The 20,729-nt window shown below is 41.2% G+C and overlaps 1 protein-coding gene across 1 annotated transcript in view; it reads left to right on the top strand.

Moving 5' to 3' along the window:
• Positions 1-15,369, top strand: part of MB21D2 (Mab-21 domain containing 2) — a 108,896-nt gene extending 93,527 nt beyond the window's left edge. Inside the window, exon 2 of the mRNA XM_041731760.1 lies at positions 12,539-15,369. Coding sequence (XP_041587694.1) covers positions 12,539-13,803 — 1,265 coding nt within the window. The 3' untranslated portion in view covers positions 13,804-15,369. The remainder of the gene's footprint in view (positions 1-12,538) is intronic.
• Positions 15,370-20,729: the final 5,360 nt, after the last annotated feature.

A 20,729-nucleotide genomic window follows, 5' to 3' on the forward strand; every position in this document is an offset into this window, starting at 1 on the left:
TCTAGCTTCCCCTGCCATCTCTTCGGTGGATGTAATGGGATTCCTCTGCTTGTAGATACGGTGGCTCTGTAGTCTTTCAGTGTGTCTGGAAATGGCAATGTCGAATTGACTCTGTCACTCTGAGCACACCATCCTGGCACTTTTCATCCTGGAAGTGTCTTATAAATTCTGTCTGTAGGCTCTACCATCTATTTACTCATTCAGCTGGCATCTGTTGAATTTCTGTTGCGTTAGGTTAGAAGATACACAGGTCATCAGACAGAGGGACACCGACAGGCCAACAAATAATTGGTAATTGGCCTAAGTGCTACACTCAAGTATGGACAAAGGTCATTGAACACAGAGATTAAATATGTCATTTGCAAATTTTTCCATACAATTTAGGGGAACAGAGGCAGAATAATTCCAGGCGGGGGCTAAAGGAAAAATGCTATTTTGGTTTTTGAATTTGGTTTGACCTTTTACATCTGAATAAGGCAGCTGCGCTTGAATAAAGCTCCATCCCAAAGATTGGCCCCTGCAATAAACCTGGAAGCTGGGCTTTTCCTGGCTGGGACCTTTGTTCACCAACTCCTGGCCTCTACTGGTTGAGGGTGTCCCCCCCGCCCCGCCCCAACTCTGTGGTGTTCATTCTTGTGCATGAATCCCACATCCTTCCTGGCAGTGCAAAGCAGAGATGGCCCTCAGGTAAAGGAGCAGAACCACTGGCCTTGAGGGAAGCTGCCAACTTGCTGGAAACCACCTACCATGGCTGCAAGAGCCAGGCACACACACCACATACTCATATAGTCACACATACTAGACAAAGGTAAAATAAAGTGAAGCAATAATAATAATAATTATTATTCATTTTCTTTAGATATGGGAACAATGGTTGCAGTTTTCAAAAGGTCTTTGGCAGTTAAAGACCTTGAAGTATTTATGGCTGAAATTGTATGATGCCTGGGATTGAGTTTAAAAGGTCACAGAAAAAAAAAAAAGCATGCATATATGAAACAAGAATGGCAACAGTAATTGTTAAAGTTGGGAGATAGCTAGGTGGTGATTTATTATTTTATTATCTCTACTATCTACTATTGTATATGTTTGAAATTTTCTAAAGTAAACTAATTTTAAGACACTGGTCATTGCTGGCCAGTGACAATTTTAAAATCCTCTAGAGGAGGATTCTTTATATACATTGGGATCTTCTTGAGGTAATTTTTAGCAACTCTAAGTGTGTCGTGTAGACCACAACCGTAAAGCCCAGTTTTAATCAACACTGTCCTGTTTCCTTAGGCTGCTGGGTCATAAGCGGGACATTTCTTCATACAGGCTCATGAATACCAGTTGGTTTTCATTTTTGTTTTTGGGGGGGTTGGGGTTTAGAAAAGGCACAAAATTCTTCATGTTTCTTTCTCCATGGCTCTCAGTGCATCTGAGCTTTGTTTTACACAGATAAGAGATGTGATTATGGTAGATACTGTGTCCACAGAGGAAGAGGATTTTCCTGCTTCAGAACTCAGAGTTTATGGCTTTGTGGTTATGATTTCCTTTGGTAATGACGTTCTCAGCCACCATCAATCTGTCTCCCCATCCTAGTCATAAAAATTTAGGGGATCTTACTTTAAAATGAAGGCTTCTTCGCTGTTAGATGAAAATGCGTAAATTAGACTCTGCCTCTAAATAGATGGGAATGTTCTCAGGGTTTGTCTGGGGGTCCTGAAAGAATTCCAACACTTTGAGAATCCCACAATTAAAACACTTGTGGATGCTCTCTGAAAATTGTCTAAGAGTTAAGTGTGGAACACAAGTGCATGCACATAGAGCTAAGTGTCACAGCACCAGGTATCTTTTTTTTTTTTAAATTTTTAGTCTTTTATACTCATTCCTTTCCTATGATCCATGACCCATTTTGCTCATATACTTCATTCCTCAGGGATGGCTAAAATCAGCTATTCATCTGCTTTAGAAATCATTTCGTTCCAAAATAGAATCTATTTTATTTTTAGATAGAGAAGTAAGCTTCCACTATTTCCTATAGTGTTGTATGTGGTGATTTTAATGGCTTGAAGATACTAAATTGTTCTCCCAGAAGAGCATCCTTCATGCTGGAAGGGAGCATGAGATAGTGAAGAGTATAAAATCGACTTGAATTTGGATCTCAGCTCAGCAAGCGTGACCATGAACAATTTATTTGATTCTTATTTATCCCGATTTCCACATCTGTAAAATGGGGACAATATTATGTACTTGAAAGTCCCAAGAGCATTGGATAAGATAACCGGTCAAACATCCTGCCTGTGTCTTAATATGTAGTAGAGCCAGTAAGGGTTTGTGCCCTTCTCAGAGAGCCTTTGACATGAGATGTGAATACGTTGAAGATGTGCTCCATAAAGTCAGTCCTTCTTTTGCTATTCTGTGTTACTGCTCGTACTGTGCTCTCTCCTTTGAACACTGGCAGAGTTAGATGATGTGACCACAGCTGGGCTGCCCATTAAAAATGCAGATGAGTAAACTGTGAGAGAAAAGAGCGGCATCCAGCCTTACGCACCCTTGAATTTCTTACTACCACTGTTTCTGGGGGCCCCATGCGATGCCATCGGTGGCTTTAGGGGTCTGTGTTACAGTTGTCTGTCTTCAGTAGTAGCTTTCTGGAACACATCTATACTCGGACACTATCTCATGTTTGTATTATTAGTCTCCTCTCCACCCACTAAGATTCTGATTGATCATCTCTTGGAACAGGAAATGCCCTCTCTCCACTGGCAGGATGGTCAGAAAATTCTACTTGATGGGACAGGTCTTTCCCTGACACATGAGATGGAATATGTCTTCTGTGTCTTCCATCTTTATGTCTTCTACTTACTGGCGCTCTGTAGGTAAAGTCCATTTCTTTACCAGGGTGACTCATCAAATATTTGAAGGTGGAACTCATGGCCTTCTTGAATTTTCTGTCCTTCAGACTGAATGATACACACTCCTCTTCCTCTTCTCTGTTTTCACGAGGACCTTTATTCATTTCCTTGAATGTTATTACCTCAGTTTATAATTATTTGTTCATTAGTGTATGATTATCTGATCAGTGTGAGAACTGTTCATGCTGCTTATCAAATATTTCTGGCTCTCTGCCTTCCCAGCCAGAAGTAGAATTGTGCTTTCTTCCCTGGGATTAGGTAAGACCACGTGACTAGTTTTGACCAGTGATTTATGAATGAAGATGATATCTGTCCTCTCCAGGCCAGAGCACTTACCTGCTGAGAGGAGATTCTCTAGGGCTTTCTTTTCCTCCAATAGAGTAATCATGAAGTTCCAGATAAGGGTTTTCTATCCACCTGTGTCCTAGATTAAGAAAAGAAGAGCCCCCAGCCAACCCCTACTGATGGTCACAAAGTCTGAATGAAAAATCAAAGACTTGTTATTTTATGTCACTGAGGCTTTAGCTTTCTTATTCAGCATAACTGCATCTCTCCTGACTGATACCATTATATCCGGCTTTGTCACTACATGATGAGCATGATGCGGTGGAGGCTGTGTGTTTCTCTTCACCTTTGTATCATCTAGTATAGTACTGGCTCAGAGGAGACACTAAGGCCATGTGTTGCTTGCATGAATAAATTAAACCTCAGTTTTGAACCCCATCTCCATTTCTGCCAATTCCTGACCATGGCTTATTTCATTGTTTCTCTTCTAAAATGTATGCACCCCCGTCCCGTAATCCAACCCAGCTTTCCAGTTTCAGAGAAATTAAGTAGTTTGCATAGCATAGACATCCTCAAATGGGAAAGGAATGCAAACCACACCCATTGGGGGTCACAGGCAGAGGTGAGGGGGGTACAGCTGAATTGATTCTTTTTTTTTTTTAAGATTTTATTTATTTATTCATGAAAGACACACGGAGAGAGGCAGAGACATAGAAGGAGAAGCAGGCTTCTCTCAGGGAGCCCGATGTGGAACTCGATCCCGGGACTCTGGGATCACACCTTGGGCCAAAAGCAGATGCTCAACTGCTGAGCCACCCTGTTGCTGAATTGATTCTGAACATCTCTATCACAAGCATATTGCTGCTTCTGCAGAGCAAGAGAAAGGTGATCTGGTCATCACTGATACATTTTTGTGTCTTAGATAGCCATTTAATACCATATTGGCATTACACTTGCTTTCAGGTTGCTGTTGTTTTTACCTTTGAAGAATGACCTTTTTTTTTTTTTTTAAAGATTTTATTTATTTATTAATGAGAGACATACAGAGAGAGGCAGAGACATAGGCAGGGGGAGAAGCAGGCTCCCTGCGGGTAGCCTGATACGGGACTCGATCCCTGGATCTGGGATCATGACCTGAGCCAAAGGCTCAACTGCTGAGCCACCCAGGCATCCCAAGAATGAGCCTTCTAAAGTGAACACTCTTGTAAATTGACAATATGTAGCTTTCATGCCCCTGTTTTTGCTGTAGGAAGCTGATAGTGGGACTAATTAGATACCCCTTTGAGTTTTGCCATTAAGTTCTGATTGGCAGAAACCATGAGTTTTTAAACCATCCTAAGAGCTAAAAATAAAAGGGGGGGGGCAAGACTTATGAGATGGGTAAAATATTGATAACGTGTTATGCGCATGTGCTCAGAACCCTCTCTTTATTGGCATGCCAAGTAATCTGGTGTGCATTTTGTTTTATTCCTGTGACCACCCACCAAAATTTGGGGAAGGTGAGAAGTTGTCATTCTCCAACTTCATTCCCCAGTTGAGGCCAAGACTGATTAATTATGTAATTATGTTGGTCTTGGGTGAATTGGACTTGAATCCAGGCCTAACTCATGGTCATTGTGTTCAAAATAGCTTAGTAGACTTTGCCAAAGCCCACCAATTTTTAGAACTTAAATTTTTAAAAAGAAAACAATGAAAAATTAGGCACTTTATTTCACTCTAACTTTTGAATTATTACCACATGATCTTATAGATATGTGCTGACAGGATTTCATGGTATATTGTATAGCAAATTCCATGATCCCCTAGATATTGTTATTGGTGTATTGGAGTTGACTGAAATAATCGGTACATTCAACAATCAGTTGCCTTCTGATCCCAATATCTGTTTTAGCCACTGCAGTAGTAAAACCCGACTACAGGAGCTTATGGACTGTTGACTGTGACAATAGCTTCCATTTTCTGAGCTTCTTTGCCAATTACTATATCCAATGCTTTATATTGCTTATCCTATTTAGGAAGGAAAATAAGCCACGAGTAGAGCCCACTGTTCAATAGGCGTAGAAAGTGCTAATGTAAAAAATCAGATCAAGGCCCACTGTGGAGGTGTGTAGGTTATTTATTCTGCAGGGCACTTGTTCAGAAGGAACAAGAACAGGTGGGAATCCAGCCTGCCCTCTTCTTGCCAAGCCCTGTGCCGTGCCACACAGGGACATTCATCAGAGGAGGCATTTGTAGGCTAGCAGCAGTCTGAGTGCAGTGACGGGAGAGAATGCTCCATTCATCTCCCTTCCTCTGACATGTTTTGTACACCTTGCATGTGCTAGAGACTTCAGACAGCTTTAGTTAAATCTTCAGAATAACTCTGTGGAATAGGTGTTGTCTGCTATTCCAGTTTTATAGGTGGTGGAGAAAGGGAAGAACATAGGGGGAAAGAGTGAAATATCTATGTGCTCAGATAGTTCATATCAACTCCAAAAGGGTGGTTTTATGGTTGATTGGTTGGTTGGTTTTAAACATATGAAGAACGGGAAGCTCAAAAAGGTTAAATAATTTATCTGGTTTATTTAATGACAGACCCAGATTTAAACCCAAGCCTGCCTTCCTCCAATGCTCTTGTGCACATATCTGTATCAAAACAAGGAAAGATCAAGCAAGGGAGACTCCTTTGAAGCATCATCTTTTGAATCAGTCCTATGACTATGTGTATTTGGTCAATGGGTCATTCATTACCAGGGGCACCTGGCTGGCTCAGCCAGGTAAGTGCCTGCCTGCAGTCTGGGTCATGATCCCGGGGGTCCTGGGATGGAGCCTCTGCATCAGGCTCCCTGCTCAGCAAGGAGTCTGGTTGGCCTTCCCCCTTTTGCCCTTCTCCCTGCTTGTGCGCCCGCTCTCTCTCACTCTGCTCTCCCTCTCTCAAATAAATAAATAATTTTAAAAAGTCATTACCATACATGAATTAATCACTTTTCTAAAAGATTTAAATAAGATTACGTGCAGTTGTCTCAGAATTATGCCAAATAAAACAGGCTCTTTGCCTTAAGAATATATTGCTGTAACTGTTAATATTCATGATCACTCAGCAGATTATTGAAAATACTGAAACGTTCCATTGGTCTCTTCCTTTTCTATTTCCTGTGTCTTATAGTCAATTTATTTTGGAATACTAATAGCTTCTTGCAAGACAGATAAGATCTGTTCTTTCCCATGATAAATGTGGGTGCTCAGACATGTTCTGCTGCTTCTCCAAGGTCACAGCACAACTTTTGCCAATGAAAGCACAAAGTTGACACTTTGCCTTGAGACCCCTGCTGCTTCCCTTTGGAACCCGTTCTGCATTTATGTCAAGTTCAGCTGTTGTCATGAGGGAAGCAGTAGGTATACGCCATTCTGACCTGTGCAACAATTATAGGAATAAGACAGTGCCGTTAATCTGTCAGTAGGGCCGTGTGACCTTGAATGAGTTATTTCTCCTTTCTGAACCTGTTTTTTTCTCCTGCAAGGTGAGGGATGCCACATATATGATTTCTGGACACAAATGAGAAAAATACTAAAATCTTCCCTAAATTGGAGTCATTAAAAAATTCCATAGATCCTTTTTTAGGAGAAGGTAGCCATGCCTACTTTTCAGAATGTGGATAAGCTTGACAAAAATATTTATTTCTTTGAAGTATAAATCAACTTTTTATAGGAAGGTTTTATATTATTTATTAACAACCAAAAGACTGTTCCCCAAGGAGATGTATCAGAATCACAGAAGCGCTTTGTCAACATCGTTCCGTTCTGTACCCTTCCTGCTATCGAGCATCACTGCTATAAGGCACTGTTCTTTGTGTGCCACATGAGTTTGGGTGGAAAAGATAACATTTTGTAACGAAACGAATATTGCCAAGATACTCAGGTCTCTTTTAATCTGTATAGAAATCTTTATATACACAGTCAAAGACATAGAGACAATTTATCTGATTCTGTAGCTTGAATAATAAGACATAGACATTTTACCTCTCTGACATATCTTTGTCCCCTCAACATAGGTAACAGCTTTGTTTTGTTTTGTTTTATGGAATCTGCCCAAGTACCAATTTCCCTTATCTGCTTAGTATTTGTTAAATTACCCTCCCGAGTCCCCACCTATCTGCTGGAGTGAAGCTCTGAGGCTAGACACCATACCTGGTTCAAGTGCTCTGGTGTTAACAACCTGGCATTATGTGCTTGAGTGATGGCAGCTTGTAACTTGAATTCAGTGGAATGTGATAAAGTTTTATTCACTAGAATATGAGAGTGTCAGGGACAGAGTTCCATTTTTCACTTGATATTGTAAAGATAATGAGCAAAGGACTAAGTGGATGACATTGAAGTCATTCCTTAAACTCAGGGTCCCAGTGTAAACAGAACCCAGGCCTCTCTGTCCCTTGCACAACAAAACCAATCGCTGGGACATGGAGTGTGCAGTGAGGAAAGGGTTTCTTCTTGGAGAGGTGGGAGGGCAAGCCTTAATTTTAAATCTGCCTCCCCAGCAGGGGAGAGTCCAGGATTTCTAAAGGCAAGTGGAAAAGGGTCTGGATAATGGGGAGAAAAGCTAAGGTGCTCAGTGGCTCAGAATCTGACGGAGGCAGTGACTGAGCAGGGGAGTGTTAACTTCATTTCTTTGTGCTCAAAGAGGAGGCCAGGGGTCCTGACTAGTTTGCCTGGCTTTTCTGATGAAATATCGAGTCTGCAAAACAAAGAAATCAACACTTGGTTATCACGATGTCAGGCAAGAATATTATGCTACAGAAACATGGTGGCAGACAGCATTCCTGAGAACCAGCAGATTTGGGATAAAGATTTGCAGCCTGGTGTAGCTGCCCTATTAACTCTTTCATTACTGGCTTTATCAGTAATATTAAGGTCTTCTTAAGTAGAAACTACAAAATAAAGCAAAACCAAGGAATCAATTAATTCCAGGACATGAGGCTGGGAGGCAGTTAACAAATGCCCATGCTTCCTTGAAAAAGAAGAGACCCGCCCAGGGGAATAAGCCTTTTCTCCTAACCAGCTCATTGTTGTGTGAGATTTTTCCTTTTGTTCTCACTCTTAGTTTTGGATAATTTGCTGATAGCTAAACAGCCAGTCACTTGATCTCACCCCCCTGTAATTACACAGAAATCCTTGGATCAGTTCAGAGATGGCACTTGTTGGAACTGGTACCCCTGGCCGAAGTGGATGGTTGATTTTTTTTTTCTCTCCTCAGCCTTCTTCCCTCCAGCCCCTGGATGTGTTTTAGTTGCATGGCAACCCATCTGCCACGATAGCTGATGTCAGCTCATTTTCATTTAAACTTAGCCCAGGAAAGTTTTCCAGGAGGGCATTTGAGTAGAATGCTGGGGCAGGCTCCAGTTTGTGTTACCAAATCATTGGTAAAACTGCAGACTAATGGGCTCAGGCAGGCTAAATGTAAATGTGGGTGTCACAGGGGATTAGCTTCCAGAAATATGTGGCCTTGGGGACTTTCTGACTTTTAGGAGCTTAGCAAATGAGCTTCCGCAAGATTTTCTCTGCTGCTAAAGGTTCTCTCTGCCCTTGAAAGGAATAAGAGTCCAAAATTAACCTAACTCCTGATAACAGAATTTAGCCAAATATTTTTATGACTCCTGAAAAGAGGGGCAACATTTAAACTGGGTCCACAGCCTCATTTGGGAGGAAAAAGAATATATATATATATATATATTTTTTTTTTTTTTTTTTTGAGAAAGAATATTTTATTACTGGCAGGAATGTTCTAGTGTATCTAACAAGTGAAAACATGTTAAAACTTCTTTAATCCAGTAGAGGGCAGAAGGGAGTTTTAGCTTTTTCTTAACCTGTGACTGTGCAAACAAAAATGGACAGTCCAAGGCAAAGTCAGTGGCATGTTTGTAAACACAGTATACCCAGCCTGTTGATGCACATCTTATTCTTGTTGTCTAGACAGGTCCTTGCTAGTATGCTCAGAGCCAGTTTGATCCTGTCTAGGACAGAAAAGAATGTCTGGAGTTTTGAGTCATGTATGCCTAAGAGGGAACAGTGATATGGTATCCAAATTATACCACCACTTCTAATCTATTCAGATCTTATTAATTAATCATAATACATTTCAATATGTTCTCTGTGTGTATATGTGACACTCCAAATGTTAGGATTTAAAAACATTTGAACTAATGACCAATTATTTCATGATCAGATATATCTCTTTGAAAGTAATTACCTACCCGTGAGCCTATAATGCAGCAAAAATGATTTTCCCAACCCACCCTGGATTCTGAGAAGCAAATCTTACCTGTTTATAGCTAAGACTTGGAGTGACTTGGAGTGGTAATATTTGTTATATTATAAAGATGAGGTTAAAACTGAAACATGACAGTTGAGAAATGCATCTTTGTTTTTGGTGTTTGATAACGTTCAATCTTTGGTTATTACTAAATTCGGTTTTTGAAAACCACTTTTAAAAGGAAGATAGATTTTCCATGCTGACTTTAGTGAAGTCTGTTTTTGCTTTGTTAGAATGTAATGCCTCGGGCAGCCCCAGTGGCCCAGCAGTTTAGTGCCGCCTTCAGCTTGGGGTGTGATCCTGGAGACCTGGGATTGAGTCCCACATCGGGCTCCCTGCATGGAGACTGCTTCTCCCTCTGCCTGTGTCTCTGCCTCTCTCTCTCTCTGTCTCTGTTATGAATAAATAAATAAAATCTTAAAAAAAAAGAAAAAGTAATGTAAGAAAAATAAAGTTAAAAAAAAAAGAATGTAATGCCTTATGAAGCAGCCCTTCAAATGGAGTTAGGATATTTATTTATTTGAGAGAGTGCACACATGTGTGAGCCAGGGGAGGGGAAGAGGGAGAGAGAATCTCAAACAGACTCCCCACAGAGGGCAGAGCCCAGACTTGATCCTACAACTCATGAGACCATGACCTGAGCTGAGATCAAGAGTTGGACACTCAACTGCCTGAACCAGCCAGCCAGCCAGGTGACCTTAGCATACTTATTAAGAAGCCCCCCTGTGATCAGCCCCCGTGGAAGGTAGAGACCCAAGGCAGGATCAGGCTGAGGAAGAAGTCTGGTTTCTTTGTAGGCCACGCTGTCAGCCTTAGCCAACCCCCCCACTGAGAACTCTGGATTTGAATAATTCTTCAGAGTATCCTGAACCAGGGCATTCTCACTTTGATGTGTACCCCCCACCCTCACCCCAAACACAGGACACGACTTGGGTTGAGCTGGCTCTTTGCAGGCAGTCCTTATGGGATTGCACTGACGGCAGTCCCAGGAACTGAGACAAGAGGTCTGGGTGGCACAGTGCAAGGAGTATGAGAAGCAGCCTCAGAAGTCAGGTACACTGGATGGATTCTCTTTCTAATTGTGGATTCTTGAAAGTTGGATAACTTTCTAATTGCCTTCAATGTGATAGCTTGCTGTATTCCTGTGTCTATAAGGGAGTGGTACTGAAAAGAGATTGTCATGGTTAATACGGTTTGGAAAATAGGATTTGAAAGAACGAAAAGAGCACATTTTTATTTCATTTTTGAGAATTAAATTCTGAAATAAAATGGTAACATAAACACATTCACAAGGCATATTTATTTGCAGCAGTGTTGTTTCTTGTGAATAATAAACTATATTGATTAAAAGTAATTGCAGCAAGTAAGGGAATTGTAGTTTGTGATAGTTCCTTGCGATCTTTGGAGAAAAGGTTAAATAAGTCACAGAGAATGATGCTGGCAGGGAGGGTATATTTGTTTGCAGACGGAGCAGTCATTTGCATTTAGTCTATAATTATTTAAGCTCTTCATGGTGAATTCCCATTAATTCCGTCTGTTTGTTCCTTTGCCATTCAGTCATAGCTTCAGTTGTATGTCCACTGGGTGCAGAGCCCAATGCCTGCCTAATAGATTTGAGGCATGGTCCTCACTCTTAAGGAGCTCATTTAGCATCCAAAAATCACATTTTTATATGTCACCGCCAGTTTTACCAGAAAAGTATATCATTTGGGAAGATATTAAGCTCATGATGCAAGAGATGAGTTTTCTAAAATTTAGCACTTTTTTTGGGGGGGGGGGAGGAGCTCGTTTTCTCTATCCTGCAATATTTTATTTGTTTTTGCGAAGACAGGCTAACTTTGTTCATTTTTTAATGAAAATGTCTACCAGATACCCAAGTCTGAATGTCCATAGTTGATCAGTTGTTCCTTAAAGTAAAAATGGTCTTCCATGGGCAAAGCAGCTAACTTAGCCCACAGCTCCAACACAGGTGCTTTTCCTGAAGAAGCTTTTGTACTTCAGTACGAGGCAGAAGTGCTTTATGGTTACTTGCCGTTTTGTCACACAAAACATTAGAGAAGTGGCTGCAGAGTTGGGATTTAATAAAATTAACTCATTTTTCTTTTCCATTAGGGATTTTCTTCAGTGCAACTGATTTTTTTTTAAAGATCTTATTTATTTATTCATGAGAGATACACAGAGAGAGGTAGAGACACAGAGGGAAAAGCAGGCCCCCTGTGGGGAGCCTGATGTGGGACTTGATCCCAGGATCCTGGAATCACGACCTGAGCCAATGGCAGACGCTCAACCACTGAGCCACCTAGGCGCCCCTGATTTTTTTTTTTTTTTAATGCTAGTACAAGTTAGCAACAGAGTTCAATGACTGCCAGTGTAGTTTGGTGCCACTGTCTTCACGAATGCCTAGCAGTTTGACCTGCCATTTGCTTCCGTCCCATCAAGGGTCAGTTCAAGTGTCAACACAGTGAACAAGGCAAATGATGTGTTAGTGTTATTATGGAAGGGTTGTGACCTCACCACCCCCTGTAAGTGTCCCAAATTCAGTGTCCACAGCCCACAGTGAGGGTTGCTAGTATAGAGAAAGGCTTAAGCAGGAAGAGCCTAAGGAAGGGGAGCTGGTTTGGCAAGAGATAAAAAAGAGCCTGGCTTTATTTGAGGGCAGCAGAGATGGAGAACAGGGAAGCAGTGAGAAATGTTGCAGAAGTTATATAGATAAAACTTAGCAGTAGAAGACCAATAAAGACTTGAAGCTTACTGAGACGTCTGACCTTATGAGATGACCTAGTGGATGGCAGTGCCACTAGCCAACGTGGTGACTGGGGAAGAAGAACCCCAGTTTATGATTGAAAAAGATACCATCCTTGCTGTACGAGAAAATCTGTCGTGATTCTCCCACTTGGTTAAAGGATGAGAAAGAACAAAGTACTGCTGGCTGGGTGCATGCAGCAGCCTGAGATCTGATTTGGTCCCTGTAATGAGAAGTGGGTCTTGGAAACTCGGCGCATTCTCTATTGATGCAAAAGACTCTGGTGTCTGTGTCTCCTGTAACAGTGTGTTCTCTTTCTGTTTCTAGGAATGGTGCAAAAGCTGGACCAAAAACTTCCAGTGGCCAATGAGTACCTGTTGCTCTCTGGCGGAGTCCGGGAAGGCGTGGTGGACCTGGACTTAGATGAGCTTAATGTCTATGCCCGGGGCACAGACTATGATATGGACTTCACTCTGCTGGTGCCAGCCCTTAAGCTGCACGACCGTAATCAGCCCGTGACCCTCGATATGCGCCACTCAGCCTTGTGCCACTCTTGGCTGAGCCTGCGGCTCTTCGATGAGGGGACAATCAGTAAGTGGAAAGACTGCTGCACCATCGTGGATCACATCAATGGTGCCACCAACTACTTCTTCTCCCCAACCAAAGTGGCCGACTGGTTCTATGACTCCATCAGCATTGTCCTGTCAGAGATCCAGAAGAAACCCCAGCGAGGGATGCCAAAGGTGGAAAAGGTGGAAAAGAACGGGACCATCATCTCCATCATCCTGGGTGTGGGGAGCAGTCGCATGTTGTATGATATTGTGCCCGTGGTATCTTTCAAAGGCTGGCCTGCGGTGGCCCAGAGCTGGCTCATGGAGAACCACTTTTGGGATGGGAAGATCACCGAGGAAGAGGTCATCAGTGGGTTTTACTTGGTGCCTGCTTGCTCCTACAAGGGTAAGAAGGACAATGAATGGCGGCTGTCCTTTGCCAGGAGCGAGGTGCAGCTGAAGAAGTGCATCTCTAGTAGCCTCATGCAGGCTTATCAGGCCTGCAAAGCCATTATCATTAAACTCCTGTCCCGGCCCAAGGCTATCAGCCCCTATCACCTGCGGAGCATGATGCTCTGGGCCTGCGACAGACTTCCTGCCAACTACTTGGCCCAAGAAGACTATGCAGCCCACTTTCTGCTGGGCCTCATTGATGACCTACAGCACTGTCTGGTCAACAAGATGTGCCCCAACTATTTCATCCCTCAGTGCAACATGCTGGAGCATCTGTCAGAGGAGACGGTCATGCTTCATGCGCGGAAGCTCTCCTCCGTGCGCTCGGACCCCGCCGAGCACTTGCGCACCGCCATCGAGCACGTCAAGGCGGCCAACCGGCTGACGCTGGAGCTCCAGAGGCGAGGGAGCACCACCAGCATCCCCTCCCCGCAGTCCGACGGAGGGGACCCCAACCAGCCCGATGACCGCTTGGCCAAAAAACTGCAACAGCTAGTGACTGAGAACCCGGGGAAGTCCATCTCGGTCTTTATTAACCCTGACGATGTCACACGGCCCCATTTCAGGATCGATGACAAATTTTTCTGAGCATCTTGCTGCCTTTTTTTGTTTGTTTCCTTTTTCCTGGTTCTAAAACTCTCCTGATGTGTAGTGTGCTTTGTGATGCTGACTTTCCGTTTTTTACACATCCAGCCTAGATTGGATCTGTTAAGAACACATATTAAGTTTCCTGGTTCTGCAGGACGGTGCAGGCTCTGAAACAGTATATTACTATTTCATATTCTGCCTCTGATTTTGTTGTTTACTTTTTGTAGTTATTGTCGCATTGTTTTGGTTTTTTTTTTTTTTTTTTAAGGAGAACTCGAGCCATACATAGATGAAAATGCTCATGAATTCTCTTGCTTTTTACTATTTCATGCTTTGTGCAAATTTGTTCATGAGGATGGGGCAACAGATCTCTTTCTGACACTTCAGGATTCTTTTTTTTTTTTTTTTTTAAATGAGCTTTCATCACTACAAATATTTGAGAATTGTCTGAACCTGGGAACTACCTGGTATGGTAGCTGGATTTCTTTCTTTTGACCAGTGACCGGAGTAGTTTCCCTCTTTCCACCAAACAATGTAGACTTTGAAAGTGATACTGCTACCAGTTGTGTTTTGGAGCAACTTCATTGAATGTAATTGTCCTCAGATCAGAACTTTGGATGGTTTGGAGGCTGTGTTTGACAACCTTCCAAACAGAATTAAGGTTTCCAAATGGTAGTTTTAGCGTGTGTAATTATTTGAAGCCTTATTTAAATCCTATTAAAGAACATACCATTATAATTGTTATTTGCACTAATGAAATCTTGGCCATTGTCAGAGTTCCAGTGTGCGTGTTTCAATATAAATTGACATCCACTGTTGAAATGCTATCATTTTTTTATTTAGCCCATTTCTCTCAATCAATAGAATGATTCTTTGCATTTGTTTCGTTCTCCTTTAAATGTGGTGTCCTGTTTTGCCCTCTTTGATACTCCTGGTTCCTGTCTTACTGAGAGAAGTTTGTGAAGCTTTACACCTGCTAAGTGACCATCTGAAGGTGGAGAAAATATAGAGATAGAGTAGGTGTCTTTGTATCTACTGCTTTTGGGGGTTATAAAGGTGAGCTTTTTTGGTAAAATCTCTGCTTCTACTGGGAGTTGTGGGGAAAACCGGCAGAAAGAATTCATAATCCCCAAATAGAAGATACCATGCCTGTTCAAAAGGAGGTTTTTCTATAGAGCAGGAACGAGGACATATCTGTGGGTGGTAGCTTTGTGTGGAGGTGTCTTATCTTCATGAATGAAATCACTTGCCAGGTTTAGGTGTTGCAAGGCACTGGCTCCTTGTTTTGGTATGGACTCATGGCAGACTGTGGTGTTTGAAAGGTCAGGGGCCCTGCTGATATCTCAAATGATGATCATGATGTCTACTATTGGGAAGGTCAAGCAACATTTGGATTTGATCTCGAATGTCCAGACTCACAGGTTGGATTTTGGCCAATTGAAATCAGGCATATGCGGTCTTGGGTTTTTGCATGGGAATTAATGTAATGCTTATAACTGAAAATGAAATCATTCAACCATCTTAAGTCAAACACAAAATAATAAAAGAAACATACTGGCCTTGGAATTTTGTTGTTGTTGCTGTTGTTAGTTTGAAATCCAGAAACTATTTTCTTATTAGTCATACCAACAAGGATTTTCAGTAATTAACTATAGCCCTGGGTTTGCTATTGTCTTTCAGACCAGATGTCCATGTAGTGAACATTCAGTATTCATTTGTCCATTTCCCCAGTTTTCCTACTAATATCTACCTATCCTCCACATAATCCATATCCTTCTCATAAAACAGCCCTATCCCCAGTTCCAGACATGGTATAAACCGATGGATATAACTATGTCCTTGGCCACAGTTATTAATTAGCGATTTGATGTATGCTGTTCCAATCAGGGGCAGGCTCAAGATTCTAGCTTGGAGTGCTGGGGAAGAAGCAAGCCTCTGGATGTGAATAAAGACGCATTTGGCCTCTGTCACTCTGAGAGCTATCACATAGCCACGACCAGAGCCAGCCTTAGGATGAACTGACATTGTGTGATACTGTGGAGAGAAGAGAAAGAAAAGCATGAGCCACCAGACACTGCCAACCCCCTCCCCCCAACACATACGCACACATACACACTGAATTTTCTTGTTAAATAAGTCAACATTTTGTTCTTTTAGCCAGTTTGAATTTGGTTCAATTCGTCAACATACTTAAACTGACATACCAAACTATTTCAGTGTATTTATACTATTTCCGATCATGTGTGGGTCTTTTCTTTCCATGGATAGGCATCAAGGATATCTATATAATTTATCTAAAAGCTTAGGTATGTGCTATCTGACTTGATTAATTCCAAAGACTATCACAGCCTCTGTAACTAATAAATATACATCTGGTAGAGTCTGTTAAAATTCATTATACTTTGAGCGTTATGTTATACTTCCTAGATTAAAAGAAATTGTTATAAACCGCTAAAGTGGCAAGCATATTCCAAGGCACTGGTTCACTTTAAGGTCAACTATAAACTGCCATAACTGTGCTTTCGATTGGCTTCTCAAATACAATTAGCAACATCTACAGTATTTTAAATGCTGTGTTTGCAGACAAAACGTCCTTCCAGGTGTGGTAAAAACCTAGTTTCAGTGATCCTTTTGGCATGTTTTTCTTTTTGCTATATCTAGTCCTAGGAAAGAACACTTTCTACAAATTCTTGGCTAAACTTCATTTAAAAAGTCCAGAGTTTCCTGAGATTAGTAATATTTTTTTTTTTTTAAATCTAGAAAGAGGGGGAAAGGGCACACACACACAGAGAGAGAGATGATGACCTGAGCCGAAATCAAGAGTCAGATGCTTAACCAACTGAGCTACCAGGCACCCCCTGAGATCTCATAATTTTAAAAACTTAAATATCTTTTAATTCCTGGAATTTTCTATCAGCACCAGAAACCTGGGACTTATGTCAGACATTGTTGAAGGTGAGTAGAAATGTAATGTAGTCTGATACCCTTTTTTTTTTTTTAAAGATTTTATTTTTTTTATTCATGAGAGCGAGAGAGAGGCAGAGACACAGGCAGAGGGAGAAGCAGTGTCCATGCAGGGGAGCCCGATGTGGGACTTGATCCTGGGACTCCAGGATCACGCCCTAGGCTGAAGGCAGACGCTCAACCGCTGAGCCACCCAGGTGTCCCAGTCTGATACCCTTTCTTATCTGAAACTTCGTAAATCCCTGAATTACTAACCTCTCCTTCTGAAGCCCAGAAGATTGGTTAAAACCACTTCTGTTTCAAGTACAATAAAAAATGCCTTAAGGGGCAGCCCAGATGGCTCAGAGATTAGCGCTGCCTTTGGCCCAGGGTGTGATCCTAGAGACCCAGGATCGAGTCCCACATCAGGCTCCCTGCATGGAGCCTACTTTCCCCTCTGCCTCTGTCTCTGCCTCTCTCTCTCTCTCTCTGTGTGTGTCTCTCATGAATAAATAAATAAAATCTTAAAAAAAAAGAAAAAAAAAAGAAAATGCCATAAGGCTGGAGTCATAATTTCAACATCGTTTATAACTGATTTGTTTGGTTGTGGAACTTTACAAGCTGCAACCCAATAGGTTTCAATTCCCTGATGAGACCTGGTTTCACAGATTTCAAAAGTAGATTGTTTTCTACTCTCTGCCTTTCATCTGAAATGGAAGATCCACAGGTGCAAGTAAAGGTTGGTTGCAGAGAAGAAGGATCCAATTAGGGTCAGAGATTATAAAAATAAAAATATCCCTGAAATTACTACTCTGAATTATTTTGGAGAAAATGAGAGGCAGGCACATGCGGCTACTTTTACTTTCAGGTAGAAGTGTGAGGAAGCAGGGCGGAGGCTCCTGGGGCAGGTTGAAGAGCTCCTACTGACTTCTGTACCACACACTTGGACACACATACAGGCTTTCACTTTACTGACTGGAGGTTTCTTTAGACTATTTTGTAACACTTCCAGGGAGGATTCAGCCCACTGGCTGGTCACAGCTAAGTGGTGATTATTTTGGATCAGATCATTACCTGGCTGAGAAAAATTTCCTGACTTGGAGTTCAGCCTTGGAAGAGATTGCTGGGAAGGAAAAGGAAGCTGGTGCTTAGCAGCAGCTGTGACATCCTGGGGTTAGGTGGCTTCCTGCTGCCTCAGAGCTCTGCACTGGCCTTTGGGGAAGTACATGAACGTCCATCCTGGTAGGCTCTCTCCAGAACCTCTTCCCTTGAGTCACCCAAGGGAGTGTCTGTATGGCTATCTCACTTTCCAGCGGGTCATTATTAGGGATCAGGAAAAGTCTTTTATTTCATACTTTGCATCCCATATTCTGACCCAGAGGGTAAAAGCTTTTGGCCATCAAATGGAGCACTAACCACTACATATACTAAAGGAAAGATCGACATTGTATCAATACTGTTACTTCATTAATATCAGTTAAATAATATGTATTTTTTAATTGATTAAATCAATGCAATTAGTGCGCCTCTATGAGAAAAATTGTTTTAAAAATGTACCAGTTATGCTATGATTTCCTCAATAGGTAAACAACATATGATCTACATTGTTTAGATATGTGCTACTGGAGAATTTTGCTACTGGAGAATTATTTACAATGTGACAAAAATTCTACCTTCTGTTAATTAGCTAGAAGAGTATACTTCTTATTTTTTAAGAAAGCATATATTGTATACAGTAGAAACCAAGCTTGTAATAATTTAACTACAATAATTGTGTTTCTCTATGCCCATTTCATAGCATTCGTGCCCTATTAGCAGTACATCCAAAAGCATTATTGTTCATAAAGTGCACCATTTGCTGTATGGTACTAAACCTTTAGTGTGACTCTGATTTTCTGAGTTTGAATTGACAGTTTTCAATCCACAGTTGGGTCCCAAACATTCATCAAACATCAGGGAGACCATATGCCTGTGCCAGTGACATTTAATAAAATTTGAGAAAAGTCCATTAATCCCTCACATAAAAGTGCTGTTGTCCAAATATCTTTAAAGACATATTTGCCCTCAGGGCACCTGGATGGCTCAGTCAGTTAAGCATCTGGACTCTTGATTTTGAGTCGTCATGATCATGGGATTGCGGGATCAAGCTCCATGTTGAGCTCAGAGTAGAGTCTGCTTAGGATAGTCTCTCCCTCTCTCCTGCCCACCCCCCATACTCTCTCTCTTAAAAAAAATAAAAAGACATACTTACCCATAATATAGCAGCTGAGATGAGAATGATTGTATTTCCAGACCACTTCCCCTCTTTTCAGGATGAGTGGACTCTTACTATGACTTTGGTTAAGAGTGGACACATTGGTACATTTATCATGTACAATCTTCACCAATTAATCGCAGAAGCTGAAGGGGGGTAAGTGTGGATGGAGGTTAAACTTTTGTATGTCTTTTGACTTTGTATCTATGTCTGTAAAATGCAGAATTGGGGTAGCTGTTCTCTTACTTTCTGGATTTCTTAATCCAAGATTGCCTCTGTTTCCAAAATAATCTATTTTGGATCTGCAATCCCTCTATTTACACCTAGTATATTCATTTTAGCAGAATATTATTTTTTAAAATCTTGTACCCATATGTATGGTGGGGCACAGCAAACGTTTATCGAGCACTTTCTAGTACAGATGTTCTTTCTAGATGCTTTGTATTCATAAACCTATTTAAGTCTCATGATAACTCTAAACATCTAAGGAAACCAAGACTCAGAAATCCAACAACTTGTTCAAATACCATAGGGCAATGCCAGGATTTGAACCCATTTGTTTCCAAAATTAAAAAAAAACAAACAAACTTCTACAATAACCCTCTGCCTCTGATATTAGAATATATTTAGGATAAGTTCCATTATGTGCATTTTTAGAGGACCTGCATTTAGATAAAAAGTAAACCTTAAGTAAGAGAACCTGGAGCAAACTTGCCTGTAGAGCTTTTTTATCAGTAGAATAAACATTATTTAGAGAAAGTTAATTTTCTGTCACTGACAGATGTTGGTAGAAAAGAGAGAAACCACTTTTCGGAAAGTTTCTGGTTGGGGAAGGGAATGAACTAATGTCTCCACTGTTATTTTGATTCCTGAACTCACAGCCTGGGCAGTGGAAGAATTGTTACTAGTAGCAAAACACTCCTCTTTTTTTTTTTTTCTTCTTCTAGACATAGGGAGAGAGGTATTGTCTTCAAAAAGAAAAATGTGTAGTCAGGAACTTATGAGTAACCGACAACTTTAAAGGACATGTCAGCTGGCATTGAGGTAAAAAATATATGTAAATAGATCATCTTGTATTTGTAAAATCATTTCTGTAGTTTAGGGGTTTGGTAATATGATGGTGTTTGTAAAAATTTCTGGGGATTTTATAGAACTTTGATGAAAATCATTAAAAAAATCTTACCACTTACATTTTATAAATCAATACACCTAACATTTACATTTATAAATCTTTTCATAGTAATCAAACTCTTAAACTAGCTTTTATAGGTGATCACCAAATTAAAGACTGTGAAATGATTTTAATGATGACTTAAGTGGTAGACGCAAGGGACAAGATGGCATTTCCTGGTTATAAGAATCTTGAAATAAATGTTTGTTTTCGATTCTTGTTTCTTCCAGCCTTGACACAGGCTGTGCTTCACAGACTGAAGCAAATATCTGTCATCGTGAGCCAGACCCTTTCCTTACTCATGGGAATACACAAACACAAAGAAGTCTTCCATTTCACATGATAATAAAATGAAACACATCTGATCTTTTGCAGTGATTGGCAGGTACTTTTCTCTAATGCTTCTTGAAATTCACCAAATGACTGTCCTCTGAAGGGGACTCTGGTGAAGGAAGAGCAACAGTCTTGAGAGGGTGGATCAGGTGGAGACCAACAGCATCAATAGTGAGAACACTAGACCAAGAGTGGAACCACCTAGATTCACTGAGTCCTGACATT

This window comes from Vulpes lagopus, chromosome 17 (genome assembly GCF_018345385.1).
Source record: "Vulpes lagopus strain Blue_001 chromosome 17, ASM1834538v1, whole genome shotgun sequence".
NCBI classification, from domain to species: Eukaryota; Metazoa; Chordata; class Mammalia; order Carnivora; family Canidae; genus Vulpes; species Vulpes lagopus.